General features: G+C 39.6%; 1 protein-coding gene across 1 annotated transcript in view; it reads right to left on the reverse strand.

Annotated features, from left to right (window-relative positions):
- Positions 1 to 398: 398 nt before the first annotated feature.
- The window catches only part of sulf2a (sulfatase 2a), a 36,089-nt gene continuing 17,465 nt past the window's right edge, over positions 399 to 19,022 (reverse strand). The window contains exons 3-22 of the mRNA XM_077725722.1: positions 12,635 to 12,896; positions 11,824 to 12,063; positions 11,594 to 11,745; positions 10,558 to 10,727; positions 8,463 to 8,613; positions 7,828 to 8,003; positions 7,598 to 7,726; positions 6,543 to 6,599; positions 6,312 to 6,441; positions 5,618 to 5,825; positions 5,042 to 5,300; positions 4,852 to 4,948; positions 4,673 to 4,767; positions 4,467 to 4,526; positions 4,222 to 4,385; positions 3,500 to 3,642; positions 3,303 to 3,411; positions 3,176 to 3,209; positions 2,767 to 2,820; positions 399 to 1,545 (exon numbers count right to left, since the gene is read on the reverse strand). Coding sequence (XP_077581848.1) covers positions 1,515 to 1,545; positions 2,767 to 2,820; positions 3,176 to 3,209; positions 3,303 to 3,411; positions 3,500 to 3,642; positions 4,222 to 4,385; positions 4,467 to 4,526; positions 4,673 to 4,767; positions 4,852 to 4,948; positions 5,042 to 5,300; positions 5,618 to 5,825; positions 6,312 to 6,441; positions 6,543 to 6,599; positions 7,598 to 7,726; positions 7,828 to 8,003; positions 8,463 to 8,613; positions 10,558 to 10,727; positions 11,594 to 11,745; positions 11,824 to 12,063; positions 12,635 to 12,836 — 2,661 coding nt within the window. The 5' untranslated portion in view covers positions 12,837 to 12,896 and the 3' untranslated portion in view covers positions 399 to 1,514. The remainder of the gene's footprint in view (positions 1,546 to 2,766; positions 2,821 to 3,175; positions 3,210 to 3,302; positions 3,412 to 3,499; positions 3,643 to 4,221; positions 4,386 to 4,466; positions 4,527 to 4,672; positions 4,768 to 4,851; positions 4,949 to 5,041; positions 5,301 to 5,617; positions 5,826 to 6,311; positions 6,442 to 6,542; positions 6,600 to 7,597; positions 7,727 to 7,827; positions 8,004 to 8,462; positions 8,614 to 10,557; positions 10,728 to 11,593; positions 11,746 to 11,823; positions 12,064 to 12,634; positions 12,897 to 19,022) is intronic.

Genomic DNA, 19,022 nt, shown 5'->3' on the forward strand with positions numbered 1-19,022 from the left:
GGGGCGTGGTTAACGGCCAATGCTCAATGGTTGACCCTTAAACATAATGTCAACACAAAATACTTGTAGGCTAAACTAAAACTGCTATTTATAAATCTATTTTCTCCCAGTACTAGTTCAATACCTCAGTCTTTTGCATGCATATACACATTTTTTTCTGAAATGTCAACAACAGCTCGTTATTGTTGACTAATTTGCCAGATATGAACACTTTGGCAACAGTGAGATATTGTTTATGTTGTTTCTGCAATGGTTATATAAACAACAAACTTTAAATTAAAAATACAGAACAGTATTCCTTGTTTTTCTGCCGACTTTGATCAATTCTGCCCTAGGTTAGTCAAGCGCTGCAATGTGACGATGCAGTGACCTCTGGTGGACACAGTTATGGCATCAAGTTTTGGGCAAACAACACTTTATTCACAATTACTGTCGGCATTCATGTCTACGGCCTTCTAAGAAAACAAAATTGAACAAAACTAATACAATATTTTCTTTAAAAAAAGGTAGACTTCTTCAATTCACATGAACATGTACATAAATTCGTTGTGTTATTTTTCTGGCACATAATAAATGTTATAGATTATAAGTCTTCACAGTGAATCATTTTAAGTGCTTTTCTCATGTAAAATAGTAAAGAACAATCTACATTCCTTTGACAGTAGTCCATTTGTTTCAGCTCACACAATGAGGTCCGCCTCTTCAGTTTTATAAAAATATTGTAAACATTTATATCAATTGCACAACATACATTCAAATACAAACTTGTAGTACTGTACAGCAAGTTTACGTCTTCATGGTTATCCTTTAGCACCATGTATATAGCAAGCTAGATTGAAACATCTACTGTGTGCTATTGTTGTAAAAAGGAGAAAAAAATGGCATTAATAATACATATTCGGCCAATGATCAGCTATTTGGCTGGTGTGGATGGACTCGATATTGGGACAATTCCACTCCGCTAATAGTGCCATGTTGACACCTCTCACGCATCACTTGTTTTAAAAAAGTTTATGGAGAACATTCCTGGATGAAGAAAAGTTGAACAGCGTGTGGCCAGTTTGTCTTCGGTGGATTTAAAAGCGTTCATACAAAGCGTTCATCAGTATACAGAAGCATTCGTAAGGGAAAAAGACAGAAAGTTTCACAACCGTGGATCCTATTGCTACAGTTTAGGTTCTAAATATGAATAAATTGAATGGGTAGCAGCAGAGTCAACATCTCGGTCCACTCCTGTTCAGTGTCATACAGATGATAGTTGATTAAAGCTAATATTTATTTCTACAAGCAGTGAATGAGTGGCGGGTGCATACACAATGTTGGAATCGCAGTATCCAGTTCACGTGGACAGACTTGGACGTGAGAATGAAATGTGTGATGAAGAACAACTGATAATTACAGAGTTTATGAGCCTCTTCTCAGTTTCTTCATGCTGCCTGCCTGGGTGTCATGAATCAATATCCAAACCAATTATGCCATCAAAGTGTAGCAGGGCGGCAAGTTGCGGTTGGAAGTTAACCGACCCAGCCGTCCCAAATCTGCCCCCTGTCAAGAAAACAAAGCAAATCAATACTTGTGACTTGTTCTATTCAGTCTACAGCAGGTCTCCAGTTGTGGTCTGTCCCTGCTAAGAAGATGTGGAAATTAATAAAATGATCATTCCTAGACAGCGGGTAAATACGCAGCATGAGATTTAAATGGATGACAAAAGAGCAGGTTTCAATGTTTCCAAAGAAGGTAAAGACAGTCAGGAAAGGATGTATTTGCTCATATGACCCAATTCAAAAAAGTGTGGATGGAGGGCGGAGTTTGTGTGGAGCTATTGGAAAATTTATCTGACATCCCTTGAGTGCACTGAATTTTCCTTATGGGGCTGCAAAAGATATTATGGAGAGGAAAAAAAAATGTAGCGATAATAGCATGTCCAAAACGCATTAGCACAGACATGGTTAATCAATACTAACGTAGGTGTACTATTATGCTTTGCTGAAAGCTTTCGGCCTTAATTGGTTCCACCAATCAGAATGGACCTTGAATTTGCATTGCCTTCCACCCAGCATGAGACTGTATGTACATCAGTTTTTAATTTATAAAATTACACATTTTTTGACAATATAGTTATTAGTTTAGTCTCAATTACAGTGATTCAGTTGAGTTTAGATACAATATTGTATTTATACTATTTAAATGATTTCATAATTTATTTATTACTGTAAATAAACAAGTGTTTTGACTTACAAGCTTTGTCAGAGAATAAACTAAACTGTCATAAAAGTACACACTGTACAATATTTGTGGGAACCAGTAGTATGACAACTATGTACCAGCTGCTTGCAATAAGTACTACAAGTCAAGCGATTGATTACTAACAATTTCTAAAGTAACAATTTTTTTTTTAACCCCACTGCAATATAGTTTCTTGCCAAGTGCGACATTTAATCCAATTCATAATCATAACAAATATGGACTTAAAATATAAATTGCCAAATTAGAAAAAATAACAACTGCTGTTGTCAACGTGTGTAGTTTTTAGTGTATAGAAATATACAAGAGTTGAAAGTAGTGGTAGAAAAATATATGTGACTAATTAGATTGTTGAACTATAGTGTATTTGTAGAATCTTCTTGGGAGTGAAGAAGAGAGCATACTACTACAATCGTAAATGGAAAATTCAGGACACATGTAGGCTATCAAATAAACCTTCAGATGGTTTGCCATTGGAACTTGGCGTGCGACAAGAGAACAGATGGCTTATGACAAACTCACAGCGATTTGGAGGACGGTTTCTTCACTTTTGGCCTCTTTCGACGATAAACTGGCCTGAAGCATGCACAGCACGATAAAATGTGCGGAGCAAATGCATGTGGACAAAAACAGGTATAAACACACACACGCGCACGCACACACACGCATGCATGCACACAGAGACACACAAAAAAAGCAGAGATTAGATATTACACTTGATTACAAGATGAAAGAGAGCCTAAACTTAAAATTTCTTTGAATGCTTTGTTCCACGGTCAAAAATGGTTGGAACTTCAGCAAAGTCATTTGAGCAGGAAAACAAGCAAAGACACTGGGGAAGCCAAAACCTCCCCAGGTTCTTATTGTAAAACTGAATTCCATCTGCGGCGTTTGTAAAAGTAATCAGGGGAAAGTATAGGGGGGGAAATACCTGTATTCACTAAAGTAGTTTCGCTCTTTGCCTCCTGAAAAGAAATACAAGTAACATTAATCTCACAATGACATGACTGGAGACACTACAATCAATCACGTTTGCCTTGAGGCCTTGGTCTGCTCACCCTTTTCAGGGTTGCACTGCTTATGTCCCTTGCAACCTCGTAATTCCATGAGCTGCTGATGCATTGAATTCAAAGCGTTGCGGTCGAGGGTGCTGACAGCATTCATCAGCTACAGGAATAATCCATACGTGTATACTTTAGCTCAACATCACATTATTCCTAACAATAAATATGGAAATTCTGATTGAATGGAATACCTGGTAAGGGTCCGTGTTGAGGTCAAAATACTCCAGAAAACCCGTGGCAAATTCACAAAACAGGAAGTTGTGTGTGTCATTGATGGTCCTCAGGCACCAGTAGGTATTGTTGTTGGCACTCGTGCAGGCACAAAATGGCCCCACTAAGGGACGGAGGGCGTTAGACAGGTGGAAAACGGAAATCACTACTATTGTTTTCATCAGATAAACATGGGCCAACTTTCCGAACAAATCAGAAGTTTATGTGATCATGTTTTTTTTTTTCATTTTCCATGCCACATATCCTCACAACGGGGTGCTAGAGCGTATCCCAGAAAGACACCAGGCTGGGGACACTCTGAAATTGTGGCTGAGGGGAGAGCTGGTGTTCTATCAGCCTACACTGCCTGTTTTGGGGACGTGGGAGGAAACCGGACTACCCCAAAAAACCCACGCAATCCCGGGGAGAAGATGTACACTCACACAGTGAGGGCCCACCTGAGACCCAACCCTCGATCACAGGACTTTGGGACCACTGACCACTCGACTACTGGGCCCCACTGTTTCTTTTTTTTTTTTTTTTTATAAATACAGTGTACTGAACTTGCCAATTCATTTCAAAATAGTTCAAATATGGAATCAAAGTTATCATTAAATAATAAGTGTCAGTGAATGAAAAACCAAAAATTCAAGTCATGGTAAAGAGGAGAAAGTTAGTGGTAAGCAATAGTGCAACTTCTCACTTGTCCAGAAGGGAGCAGTCTGCCAGTGATGGTTGTCATGGGTGAAGCAAGTAAGACCGGGCATGCTGCAAGTGTCATTGTTCTGGAGCCTTTTCAGGAATTTCCTGAGTTTCTTCCTCCGCTTCTGCTCCTTTTGCAGCCACTGAGTCTTCTGCTTTGGCATTCTGAATAAAAGGAAATTGCAGCTTTTTAAAACATATACACTCATGGCACACAGGCATTATATAAAATGATTTGAACAGTACCTAAATGAATGCATGCGACTGGTGCTCTGCAAAATGATGTCTTTACTTTTCAGCAAGTAACTGTAAAGACAATTTGGAAAATTGGATCAGCAAACATTCTCTAAAAACATTGCCGTTTCCACAAAAACAATCATAGATTAAGGACATTTTCATTTATTTTTTCAATTGGTCAAATGTAAAAACTATGACACAAGACTAAGACATACCTGGGAGTGTTACACTGACATTCTTCTGGTCGGACCTGTTTCAGGTGCCCTTTGACATCTCGCAAGTTCTTTATTTTGGTCTGCAATGTTTCAATCTAGCCAACAAAATACAGCCCGCCGAACAGAGTTATGTAAAGTCTCATTTTCTGCATGTAATAATGCAATAAAAATGATGGTACCTCATGCTCAATGTGCATTTTGTGGTCTTTCCACGCCTGCAGCGATTTATACAGGCCCCCATCACATTTTACTGTGTCATTCATTAGAATTGAACATCTGTCAAGAGTATGTGAGCACATCCAAGATATCAAGCCACGTGAATGAAGCCCTACCTCGTCACAGGTGCACGATACATATACACACACATACCTATATGTGACCTTAAGGGCATCGGCTGGAGGCAGTTTGTTTTCAGTGTGGGGCTTTGCTGCTACTTCCATTCCACTGGACTCGTCAGCATCTTCTCCATGTGACACTCTTCCACTTCTGTTCAAAGTCCAGCTGTTGTTCTGGGAGCCCGTGGAATGGTAGGACTCTTCCAGGTCCACCGCGTACATGTCTCCATCTAGCTCAAAGGACACTGAGCGGGCCCAACGCTTCCTTGAGGCTGACTTGCTGGGTTTCATCTCTGAAAAAGAGCAGAAAAGGGATTTGACCCCTGTGAAAAAAATGGCCTTAAAAAATACAATGACTGATATATCAATTAATTCCTCCAGAGTCGCCAAATACAGTCTATCCGATGCATAAAAGATAACAGAACGTTATGTCATGGTATGACCACTCTGGTAATGTTATGTCATGATATGACCACTCGATGGCATCAGAGAAACATCCTTTTTGTGGACAAATGTACTCATTTGGTAGGCAAATCAAGGACAATGCATCTATATATATAGCTTTCTGATTCAATAAGAGCCACGTGATAGAAAGTTGGGAAAAACATACTCTTTTTTGTGAGCAGTTTCTTTCGCTTCAAGGTGGGTGTTTTAAAGGCTAAGCTGTCGCAGTTGCAGCTGTCCGCACTGGATGAGGAGATCAGCTGGGGGCCACCTCTGGCCATCAGAGCTTGCATTCGTGGAGCGTAGAGACTTGCCATGCCCTTGCACTTATATAGTCTTAATTTGCCATTGGGGTCCTCCACGCACTGCCACTTCTGAATTCAAGAAAAGGAATGTTGTTGAATCGTGTATATACAAGTTGTCTGACAATTTAACAACAAAAATAAATATTTTAACCTGTTGTAGGACACTCGTTCAAAGGCTATGATATTCAAAAGAATAAATTGATACTGTTATTGAAAACCACAGCACGTGTATTTCTGTTTTTATACTTTTATACTTTATACTGTGATTAATTTGTTACAAAATTGAAATACAGATTTTTCCATTGTATTCAGTCCTAACACATATTGAAAAAATATATAATATTGATTGAAAAATAATATACTATTAATATTTAATCAAATCGTTGACCAGAGATTAACATTATGTCTTACATGACCGAAAATGTCCACCTATAAACAAACACAAAGCGTTCTTTCCCACATCCAATTTCAACCAGCTGTACAATTCCCCCTATCGTCTAGTCTTTTGTCAAGTAGATTCCCAAAGAATTCTAAATGCAACAAAGCACAAGATACCTGTCCTGGCTGTTGACAGGAAGTCTGGTACTCTGCCTTCTGGCAAAGCTCCCTCACTCGTTGGTATTTTGGCAGGAAGTTCTCCTCTTGAGCCATTTCCTTGCCATCGGCCCTTTTGTGCAGAGGCTTTCTGCAAGAACAGGGAATTAATCATAGGCTAGACCACCGGCAAGATTGGGATGAAGAGCCTGATGTCAGCAGACATGTTGCCAAAGTAGCAATAAAACATACCCTCTCTCTACAAGGAAGGAATCTCTCCAGGTTTTGCCTTTTCGATTTAAATTAAATCTGGTGGAAAGGGAAAACAAAGGTAATCAGCACTTAAACGGAGAGTAAAAACATATACAGTAGTTTAAACTACAGCAGTGGTTCTCAAAATGTGTAGAAATGCAGACTCCCTTAAACAAAAGATTCACTGATTACTCAAATCTTCAACAACAACAAAAAATCCACATATTTAGGGCAGTTCAGTTACATTTTGTCTTCACTACCACTACTACTACTAGAATAGATGTGCATTGGGTTATAGTCAATTATTCATTTTCAAACATTCATTCATAAATAACAGGGTTCCTCAAACTATTCCACTAAGGGACATTGTTGGTGAAGGATTTCATTCCAAACAAACAAGATGACATATTTTTAGCAATCTGGTGTCTTAGTTTGGTGCTGTTTTTTTCCTTTTTAACAGGAACCTCAATTTGAACAAAAACCAGGACCCACAGCAGTCCTTAAGGACCGGTTTCGTGGCCCCAAATAGATTTTTCACCATATATTTAAAAACACTCAAGATATTCATTATAGGTATTTAAATACTCTGTCACTAAATATGCCAAAAAAAATATTTTAAAATGTGTGCCTTGATGTAAACAGTTTGAGAACCACTCAGCTACATTATACTACATACAATATCTCCACATTTAACACTTGTTACACATTTAGTAGCCTAGTTATTTCCAGAAAAAAATACAAATAAACCTGTTTTGTACACCATCAGAGCTAATAAAATGGGATTGCTGGGGTACTATTTTGTTGAAACCTGAGGCTATTATAAACCTTTGGGGTTGGGATAAACATCATTATTAAATAAACAAATTACTTTTAATTAGATTCTTACTCTCGCCTTCAGGGTTAGCATGCCGGCATTACATTTTATTCTGTGTTTATCACCATATTCCAGATAGAGCCTCAAGAAAGCATTGTGAACCTCCAATCAAACATATTGTGAGTATGTATCAATCTTCAAATTACTTTTAATGTAAAGATGGAAAAAACATAATGATCACCTGTTCACTGGTTTGTCCGTGTCCAGCAGCTTAAGAATGGACTTTCCGTCCATTTCTGCAGGGACATCAACACCAGCCATTTCCAGCAGAGTTGGTGCCAAGTCAATATTCAGGACCAGATGGGGGTTACTGCAGCAACCAAAAAAAAAAGCATGTATACTTCAATTGGGTTTCTAAAGCTCCCTAAATCCACTGTCATTAAACCAAATAAATAGCATATCCCAACTTACACGGCACCTTGCTCCACATTGGGTCCTCGGACGTAGAAAGGAACCCGGATATCAAACTCATAAGGCATTGATTTGCCTTTTACCAGACCAAATTGGCCGATATGGTAGCCGTGGTCCGACGTGTAGATGATGTAGGTGTTATCCACTTCACCTGTCTCCACCAACATGTTGTACATCTATAAAGGGATATAATCCACTCAATACTTGTTCAGAGAAAAAGTTTCAAATAAAAAGGCAACAGCCTAGCATAGCAGCTGTATCAGTGAATACAGTGTTCCCCCGGTCATCGATAAGTGAATTTCCGCCAAGTAGGGATTCCCCTTCAAAAATGCTTGATTTGAATTTAATTAAAAAAATATTTTGTTTTACCCCCCTGTATACAGTACACCATATAGAATGCGGGTAGAGAGAGTGAAATTCATGTTATAACAAAAAAAAACGTTAAAAAAAGTAGCGAGGGAACACTGCATATTAAAAAAAAGTCTCGACTAGAACAAGCACAGCTCTCTCAGGACCAGCAACATTAGGTATTACATGGTTTTCTTTTCTGTGTCTGTGATGGACTGTGTCCGTTTCTTGTTTTTGTTTTGCCTTGCCAAAGCATGGCAAGGTTGTTTACATGTCCCCCTCCCTACCTTCTCCATACTGTCATCCACAGACAAAAGGGTCTGCATCCTTCTGCGTTGTAGCATGTTCGTGAATTGCATGTGCACTGGCCTCATCGGTCCAGTGTAACGGAGGATCCAGTGTTTGTCCGGGTTAGGAGCGTAGTTGTAGCTTGGAGTTCTAAAAAGACAACAGAAGAAGAAAAAAGACTTTACTACCAATTTCGTCATATGCAGCTGGGTATGATGACAATTAAGCTTTTGTCAAGTCAATGATGATGACAAAGCCTATGTCTGATTTTATTTTTTATTTATTTATTTATTTTTATTGAAAAAGAAAATCATCAATCATGATTTTGCCAGAGATAGTAACACATCACATTTTAAGTTTCCTGCCCTAATTTTCTTCTGAGCTGTAAAAGTTGATGCAATGGATTTGATTTAATAAAGTGGGGGGGGGGGAACTCTAGCATCCAGAGCATTGGTAAATCATAAATTCTGGCTATAATGTTGGGTAACTCTTTCTGAACCGCTGCACTGAAATCCAACTTTAATGGTAAAGTGATACCTTGCCTTAGGCAATACTCCCACTCCATTTCTCTTTTAGATAGGTTTTTCAGGTTTGTTGTACAGTGGAAAACTTCTCTTTACTTTTATGTGGGAGTTAAGAAGGGTAATGTGGTTATACGAAAAAGACACGTTTAATACCTGAGGCTACGTTACTGACGGTGATGGACAATCATCCACCTGAATTGAGAGCGCCTTCCAATTCAACCACATTGGAAATCTATTGCTGTCAGTACTATCCAGTGAGTGACTATCCAACCAAAAGATAAACTTGATTAGTAACTCAAATTCTTCTCTATGAATAAAAGCTTCCACTGAGAGTTCTGGACCTTAAATTCCACTGTGCAACACACCAAAATTTCTCTGCACATGCAGAGTAATGACCTTTGTCGATTTCTGCTGACCTTTTTCTTTTCCAAAGTAGCAGAAAAGATGTTAATTCACTGGAGGCAGTGGCGAACATGTAAAATGCAAAACAGTGTAGTAATCAATAGTGTTGCACACAGTGAGCACAGTTTGATCAATATCTTCTACAAATCACACGGACGCTCAATTATTTGGAAAGCAACAATCCTAAATCAAGGCCATCTAAGAAGCAAATAAATTTAATCTTTTAAATAGGATCGATTAAAGCAAATAAACACTAATGTCTTTGTGCTTTAATTCACAGTAGCGAATGTAATGTAGTGTGAAAAAGCTGGAGAAAGCTGAGAAAGTTCATCAAGAGAGGGCAACAGAAAATCACTGCCTCTCCCAACATAGTAGACGAGAACAAGTGGGAGACAAGAGAGAAATAGAGCCAAGCAAGCAAGCCATGCTGAAAAACTTAACCCAAGGGATGACCAAGCATAGAGAAAGTGCAATTATAAGTTTGTATGAAAGCACTGGGACCAGATTTACAAATATTCACTTCCCAAAGCCTGTATGGCACAGGTTAATGATGCTGGAGGGAGTAGATTCATCAAGAAAATGGGGCAGAAGAAGAAGAAGAGAAGGGATAGCACCAGCACTCTAATTACTGGTCCTGAATTTGTCTCGAGAGGCCAATATCAGACCCCTCTATTAGCCAGAAGCACGGTGCGTCACAAATACAAAGACCCGGGTGTTCTGTAGGGGTGTCTGTCATCATTAGCTCTGCGTTACATTGACAACATCCACGTCTCCCGTTGATGAATGCTGGCAAAATGGTACAAATTAGCAGGGTTCATTAACAGCAGCCCCACGGTTGTCCAAAATACGCGCATCAAAGAAATTAGAGCAAAGCGCTGGCTGCGCTCAGAAGACGCCGCGGTCTGGCAACGTGCTGCGAGCGGACGGTGATAACGTGGCTAAGTGATCATTGAATTTGTGATTAAATTATTGTGGAGATGAAATGCAGCTTGATTATGAAGATGAATAATGAGAACGTAAATAGCTATGGATGTCAAAATGTAAAAAATGATCTTGGTGCTTATCAGGGAAGATTAATTAGGGCAATACCTTGGCAGAAATAGATGCGCGCACAGTAAAATGTAAGTGCAAATGAGGTGTGAATTGCAAAGGTTATTCTGATTCTCACATGTGCTGTGAAGCGTTGGGGAAGGCGGAGCTATACTGCGGGGCAGAATCCTCTGGGCCGTGAGGGGCAACGTGGCTCAAAACCATCATGACAGGACGGTTAGGGTACATCCGCCTGGACATCCGAAAGTAGTTGATGCTGTCATTGGTGATGACGTCTGTTAGGTAATCCTGTAAAGCAAACACATATGAGTCAACAGCACCCGGTCCACTTGTCTAGTGTTATTGAACCCAACTGGATGTCTAACACGTCACATCAGACCAAACAAGAGGAGATATATGTACAGCCAGTCGTCGACTTATGCGCGTTACGTCTGGTCGACTTTACGACGGCAGAAGTTGTGAAGCTTGATTCGTGACAGTGTAGTTGGAGTGTTGTTTACAATCGTTATTTGCATCTTAAAAGCAGCTTCAGTTTCTAACAACTTTCTAACGGTTGCCAGATCACAAAAGACTCCAAATCAATCACACCGTAAATAAAACCAACTCAAATCAGCGGGGAAAAACAATACTGATAAGGAAATATTGACTGTGTTTTCCTGTTCATCTGCTCAGACACACTAAGTCATAATTAGATTGTATATTTAAATGAAATCATGTTTTTGTATCTGTATATACCCACTTTTTCATAAGCATTTTCATCCAGCTTAGTGCTTTGAATATAAAACACCAAGGGAGTACACTAAACTCCCATGTGGCACTTCAACATTTTTCCATCCTATAATGACACTCAGATTTACCATCGTGTCCAAGGCAATTAATTGTGGCAGCATGGGTATTACACACTTACGATGGCCACTTTGTGAAAACACAGGCCTTTAGTTATGTTTTCACTCCACAATTACACATCAGAAAAAAATGTATTCAGTGTTTTTCAATACATTAAACAAGATTATTTGCACATAATGCATGTGATGTCTGTGTCAAGCCTGATGACTGGATGTCGTAGTTTCATAAAGATAATATATATAATGCATAATGTTATGTATACATAATGTTTTTTGGGTGGATTTGTTTTATCAGAATCGTACGGGTACCTTTGAATAGTCGCCGCTGTGCTTCTCTCGTACTCCATTCCGGCAGAGCGTGTAGTTGTAAAAGCGTGAGTTCTTCACTAGGGCCACCCACTCCCTCCAGCCCGGGGGCACATAGGAGCCGTTATACTCGTTGAGATACTTTCCAAAGAAAGCTAATTATTAAAACAAAAAGAACACAATATAAGTAGATAGCAAAGCAAATTATTCATCTTTTCTTTTTCAACATTCACCAGTCCTGTATCCGGAGTCGTTGAGGTGTACGGCGAAGGTGTGTGGTTCGTGGTGGGCCTGCCACGAGGGTGAGGAGCAGTTTTCGTTATTGGTGTAGGTGTGATGGTTGTGGACGTACTTCCCAGTCAGGATGGAGGAGCGGGATGGGCAGCACATTGGCGTGGTAGAGAAAGCGTTGGAGAAATGTGTTCCACCTTTCTCCATGATGTGCCGAGTTTTGTTCATTGCCTGCATTGAGCCTGGGGGGGGGGGGGGGGGGGGGGGGGGGAATCAACCAAAAAGGGAGTAAAGAGGTAGAAAGCGAAAAATACCAACATTTCAAGGCGGACTGAGGAAGGTGTGCGCATAGATGAAGGAATAAATCTTTTGGGTAAAGTGTGACCCATTTGGACTCCCGTGTAGTAAAAGCTTTTCAAACTGATGGTAATTGTTTGGAGAAACAGATGCTTGACCATAAATTCCTGCTTTTCAAGAGGACTTTTCTCACTAGCCATCAGCGGAGGACAAAGGATGTCACCAAGGCTATTATGCAGCCACTCCAATCCAATCCGAACTAAAGAACTTAAGTGGGTAGGGAGATGGCTAGCGTTTGGCATCTTAACAATGATCGGCGTACGTAGGCAGCCCGCATTCGTGCCAGCGATGGAGTGGATGGCAAAGGGAGGCCATGACTTTGACTAAGCCACTTGTTATGGTGCCAGGGGGCCACAGCCGGCCAACTTTCTCATTCCGGACCCAAAAAATCTTTTTCATGGGAGATGCGCACAAACAGATGGATGACGACAGTCGACGGAATAATAGTTTTCTTACCAAGCTCGATATCCTGATCATCCGTGAGGACCAGGATGATGTTTGGCCGAATGTTGCGGACTTGCCGGTCCCGCTGCAGTCGAGCTCTCGTGCGATATCCAGTGAGATAACCGGAGCCCCGCGCCACGGGAACGACTCCTCCGAGAAGGGCGAGGAGCAGGAGGAAGAGGAGAAGCCGAACGGAAAGCCTCGGCTCTGCCATCACGCTATTCGCTTTTCCGCTTTCACCTCAGCTACAGTGTTCTCCGCTACCTCCCACGACCTGTGAGACCAGGCCCAGATTGAAAATGATATACAGTACATAACACCCACTCATACCCACACAGAGAAAGTGGGTGAAGAGCAGATGCAAGCCTTATACATACAGGCTGCTCTTCCATAGAAATGCATTCGTTTTGAGCTGAGCTCAGCTCATTAATCAATCATTAATGATGCATTAGAGCGGTGTCATTGGCTTGGTGTAATGATCTCTGGGGATGAACACATGGCTGTAAGGAGGGGGCTAATGGGCCTGGGCTGGGGGCCAGCTTGGCCTTCGCCACCCTGTGAGAGGGTCAGGGAGGAAAGTATGGGGAAGACAGGTGAAAGATCCACTCAAAAGGAAAATGGGATGAGAGGGGAAAGAGGACAGGGGTCAATACTATGAAATATTACGAGAAGGAAGAAGAATCAGAAAGGAATGTTAGATCATTTTCATACTTTTGCTTGGCCTGCCGCTTACACGGGCGATTTATGTATTATTTTCCCCTTTTTTTTTAAATACTGACAAGGGAGAATATAGATAGGCTCTGTACTTTCATAGTTAGCAGGGTTGTTCAGAAGTAATATAGAATAAATTATAAAAACTATCATTCACTGGAAGTGAGAGTGAATTTGACAATTGGGCAAACATGTTATGTTATGCATGAAAATTCTCACATTTCTTACAGGCTGAAAGCCTGTTGTAAAGGACATCGGCGCTCTTCATCACAGCTTTTAGCCTGTAGTGAAATGTTGAATACTCGTTCTTACTAGTCCACATTTTTAGCGTTGAGTTTGTGGGTGATATTTCATTCATATCTACCCTAATTGGAGTTCAACGATATTGATTGCAATACCTTTAAGGCAATGTATTGGTAATAAGCACAATAATGTGGCAGGTCTGGGTTTGAATATTAGCTCTATTTTTTCTATTTTCTCCAAACTCAGGCGAGCCTTTACATTAATAAAAATGCTCTTAGATAAATTTAAGAATTTAATTGTCAATAAGCGTGAATAAAAAAACTGAAAATACATGTAGAAAACTCTACACAAAGTGTACCTTTCAAACAACGATCATGATAATGTATATAGCATTATACAGAAAACTATCTATCAAAAGCATCCCTCTGCATACGTTATTTTTAAACACTCGACAGTAAACAGTGGCCTTAAATAACATGGTTGTTAATGTGACATGCATAAACCCTATAGAATAAAGAAAATAATGATAGAGTGCAACACCCGATACCAATTATTGGGATGGCAAGCAGAACTAACATGCTGCAATAATGTGTTTATCTAATGACACTATCAATGCAGACAGACACCCTAGTGACCAGAATCGTAAACAGTTTGGTAGCAGCCAAAAGTATGTCCGTTGAGACGCTCGGCTGTCAGCAAGAGGTAAGTGTGTGTATGTAACCACATCAAGGATGTGGCCAGAACAAAATCTTGTCTGCAGATGCAGACAATAACAACACTTGTGTCCGGTGGGAATCGTACTCTTCCTTTACTGCAACGTAACTGGAATTGATCCTGGCAGTGTACGGCTGAGTAAAGAAAGGCATGTCCACCACAATAAGTCACATGTCAAATGGACAAAAAATTTAGGCCGTGTACAGCATTAAAAATGGAGTCAAGTATCAAAAGAGTCTGTTTTCCTCACAATTTGTCAAATGGAATTCATGGCATTGGATTCCATTTTAAAAAATAGCTGAGTTTCTTCCATACACCATTCATCCATCAATGCCTGATTCACCTTACTTTGAGAAATTGTCCTTGAAAAGAAAAGAAAAATGGATAGTATTGTCCATGTCATGGCAGTTTTGAAAACTAAAATTACTTGATTAACCAATTCTTTACCACTATGGTCACCATTGACTGAGAAACTATAAATCACCTGTGAAGCTCGAGCACGTGGGTTGCAAGAGCTTACTTTTAACACAGCACAATTCTTGTTAGATATAAATTTACAGCAGTTGTTCAGAATACAGTACACATCCCGAGAGATGCTAAATCAAGCTCAACAACAACGAAAACAACAACAACTGGTTAAAAAGCCTTTACAGCAAAGTCATTACCAAATAATAATACAGTACTGCATGACTACTAGGCACCAGGATGACCTAGTTATGCATTCTCCCTACACTTAAATGTGTTTTCTCTTGGCAATTCCAAGTCAACGGTGTCCATGTATGACTTTCGGGATTCAAAAGCTTGACCATTTGAATGAATCAACCTACACACTGCATTATTACTTTCTTATATGTTCTTTGTGTGTTATTCCTTTGACTTTTTGGCACGGGAAGAAACATGTGCTAAGAACCAAGCAGAAAGAAAGACTTGGCAATATAAAGAAACGTTCCTAACAGGCTCTTTCTACTAGCAGTAGTAGTGAATTCCCATTGACAAAAATAGATTGCAGGGCATCTATGGTCATCAAAGAAAGGACTGGTTGTGCTCAAATTGAAAAGATCGACTGCTACTTTTCATCGCTTGTGGTGTGGAATGTACAGCACTTCCCTTTAATAGATCTTCTTCACTGTCGTGGACAAACCTTACAAGTAAAATGCCCAATGTAGTCCCGTGAAAACATTCCGCTCAACATTACACAGTGTTCTATCAATAGCAGAGTACGTAAAGTATTGGGCTATTGACACTCTGGGGTGGAGGATATTTCCTGACATGACTCCCGTGAGACCCACTCCCACCACCTGATACCAAAGGATTAATTGGATTTTCAGGCTTTTATCAGCACTAACTGACACATAAATGACTCTCTATTCAGTTGTGCTTCTTATACGCCCTTTTGTCTCTTTTTACTATCTGTCTACAAAATGTCCAAAGACTCAGACGGAGCTTCAATGCTTTCAGTGTCAACATCATAATTCATGTCACGGCCATCAACTGAAAGCCAAGATTCTTTGGCAATTTGCTAATCTCTCTACATAATTCATTGGAAATTCACAATATTGGCAGTATCAAAGTAACAAGTTTACAGTTAACAGTTACAAATCCATAACAGAGTTAGTTTCTTCTTAGGAGTAAAAGATAGCTGCTTTTCTTTGTCCATTATTGCTGACCAAGAGAACAATCCTTAAGTAAAAATAAATGAATAATTTAAACGGTCATATGGATAAAGGGGCTGTATATAGTACGGTGATGCATTCAATCTAGTCTAGGCTAACCATTTCATGAAAATATGAAAAATTGTCACCAAAACATAAATTTGCTCGATGTCTTCTTTTGGAAAATTCTCTGATGTCAAGTCTGGCATATCATTTGGTTCACTGCTTTCATCCATTTTTATGCAATAAAAGGTTTATGATAAGGTGGATTTGATGGTACACATGTTCCATGAATACTAATGAGGGACAAGAATAATACAAATATTTCCCAATAAATGACAGTTAAATAATATTTAATAATTCAATTCCTTTTTTCTTTAGGGTCGTCAGACAAGAGACAAATACATTTACTCAGAAAAATGAGTGTATGTATGTGTATTATTAAAAAATGCAAGAGTTGGTTGCAAAATATCCTCTAATTCTCAAATGACCCATTTTTTATGTAATACACTAGCGAACAGCTGATTCACTCAAGCTGAAAAAAAACATTTGATTTCACTTTACACAGAAGACAACTTCTGCCAAGACTCCTTAAAATCTTAGTAAAGGGGGAAGGGAATGTGATTGAAATGGCAGAATATGATATCACAAGGAATACATTTCTAAAAGCATGTGTGGGCAACAAGCATCACGTAAGGGTATGCTAATGCAAAGTGATGCCTGTAAGTTGGCGCAGGGAAGGAAAGTTGCACTCTTCAGTCATTGGCTTGTAAGAGGCTTAGGCAGACAGGGGCACTGCATCACTAAATAAAAACTTAATGCAGGCCATCTTTTATTGATAAAGCTGAATTATAAATATGGTGACAACAGTGCCGACCATGTCACAGCACGGAGATGATGGGAAGCCGGTGACAAGGGTGAATACACACACCATATCAGGATGTCACACTGCCCACTAACACGCACAGTCGCACATCTGCGCTCTAAAATTTCACCACTTAACTGAGGCGGAGAAAGGGCTTGATAAATCTTACAAAGACTTTGCAGAGGCGTTAATGTAGGGTTCCCTTATGAATTAAAAAAGAGTGTTGAGAGACAAAGAGTCGGATTCATCCATTCTGTACCCCCTTCAACCTAAAATGTTTGAAAACCATGGGGGAAACACAATGTTTTAGCCCACAGGTTAGCGGAATGCCATATGCACCCATCAAAAGAGCCACATAAGGCTCCTGAGCCATTCACAACCATCAAAAGAGCCATATGTACCCATCAAAAGAGCCATATATGGCTCCTGAGCCAGAGGCACCCATCAAAAGAGCCACATATGGCTCCTGAGACCTGCCCTTCACCATCAGGCGACAAGTGTATTATTTATTTTTGTAACAACAACAAAAAACAACTCCCGACAGACATACTTTCTAATCCAATCCGATCTTGATGTGACATTGGATTTGAAAACCAAGTTTACCATGTTTTTTTATTTATTTTTTGCTAATGTGTTCTAAAATTTTAAGAGAAGCGGAGGCGGAAAAAAAGAAGCAGGGAAAGAAGCTCGGGGCACATATTCAGGAAGTAACAAAGGCGAACAACCTCCGTCGTCGACGCAGTTCGCAGCAACATTAACATTCAGGGCGGACGCATTCATAAAATAGCACGGAACACTTCAAAACAAGCTTAGTTCTCCTCCTTAAAAGAACATTTCCTATTCTGCATGCTGCTGCTGCTACTTGTAACAAATAAGAAACACAGGTCTTGAGTTTTAGAAACGTCATCACGCCAGTCCTTTTGGTCATAATTGAGGCTGGCAGGGCTTTACTTAAGTGTGACTTTGTTCCCATGGGCATGCCTCGCTCTTCACAGAATGCCAGAATTCTCCAAGGTCCCTTCAATATACCAACAAAAGTTGGCATTGAGATGTAAATTTAGCAACGGCATACATTTGTGTGTAGCAAGCTTCTGTCATTTTGTGTTTCCGTGTTAAGTGTGTGTCGGTGCAGAACTGTGGACTGGGAAGAAAGGATTTGTATTTTTCAAAGAAGTTAGGAATGCTTTAAAAAAAATAAAAAAAGGTTTCAACAATACCTTGCTATCATCTTTCATTCTCAGTTTTTACATACTGTAAAGGTTAAAAGGGCTAAAAATAAGAAAATGGCCATCCTGCTCTGCTCTCAACTGCCATTGAGAGTGCTGAACATTACAAGTCTTTAAAAGATAACATTTGCTTTGCAATTCGATCAATTTTGTTTCCATTTTACATCACCGCTTGCTATATAATCCAGATCGATGAATTGCCACTACGTGGTATTACTTGTTATAAATGAAAGAATTATTGTCTGTTGATTTATAACTTTGTAGTACCATACATGTGCATTTAAAGGAAGAATGGTATGAATGTTAATGTGCCGTTTTTATTGATTTTATGTGCAGTAGATAAATGGCTCACACAGGATTGTTCTATAAATAGCCTACCAGTGATGAGGCGTGGCAATTTTTTTAGGAATGTGAAAATGGTAGCCGTTTCCATTAATCAGTATCAAAAACAAGGCCACCTGCTCAATAGATAAGACTTGAGTTGAATTCAGTAAATGTCACGTGTTTTATCAGTGCAATGGGTAACTCTTCCTAACTGTCTAAAGCTAATGCATGGATGGGTACCACATAATTGATTGAAAATACATGATTATGAAAAGAGTAAGAGCCTTTTCATGCAAACATGATTAATGGATGTGAACAATTAAAGCACTCAGGGGGGGAAAAAAGACTTTCCATTCTCCAACACTTAGTAAGCCATCAGCAAACTCTGAGTGCATGGGGTTTTCGAGAAATAACTTATCTACTCCAAAGGTCGTGAAGAAGAATCAAAACTAGAACTACTTTATAACATTGAAATTCTTTCAAAAATTCTTCAACAGCCGTGGCCTACTTTTTTCCAAAGCTATGTGCTTTAACTTTACCTACTAAAGAGTAACTTAAATCAGTGAGAATGACAAGAGATAAATGCAAAGGCTGAGCTCTCCTTCGTTGAGAAGATTTAATTTAGATTTCCTTTGGGTTCTGATAAGCTCAGTACTTTTTCAGCT

This window comes from Stigmatopora nigra, chromosome 10 (assembly GCF_051989575.1).
Source record: "Stigmatopora nigra isolate UIUO_SnigA chromosome 10, RoL_Snig_1.1, whole genome shotgun sequence".
NCBI classification, from domain to species: Eukaryota; Metazoa; Chordata; class Actinopteri; order Syngnathiformes; family Syngnathidae; genus Stigmatopora; species Stigmatopora nigra.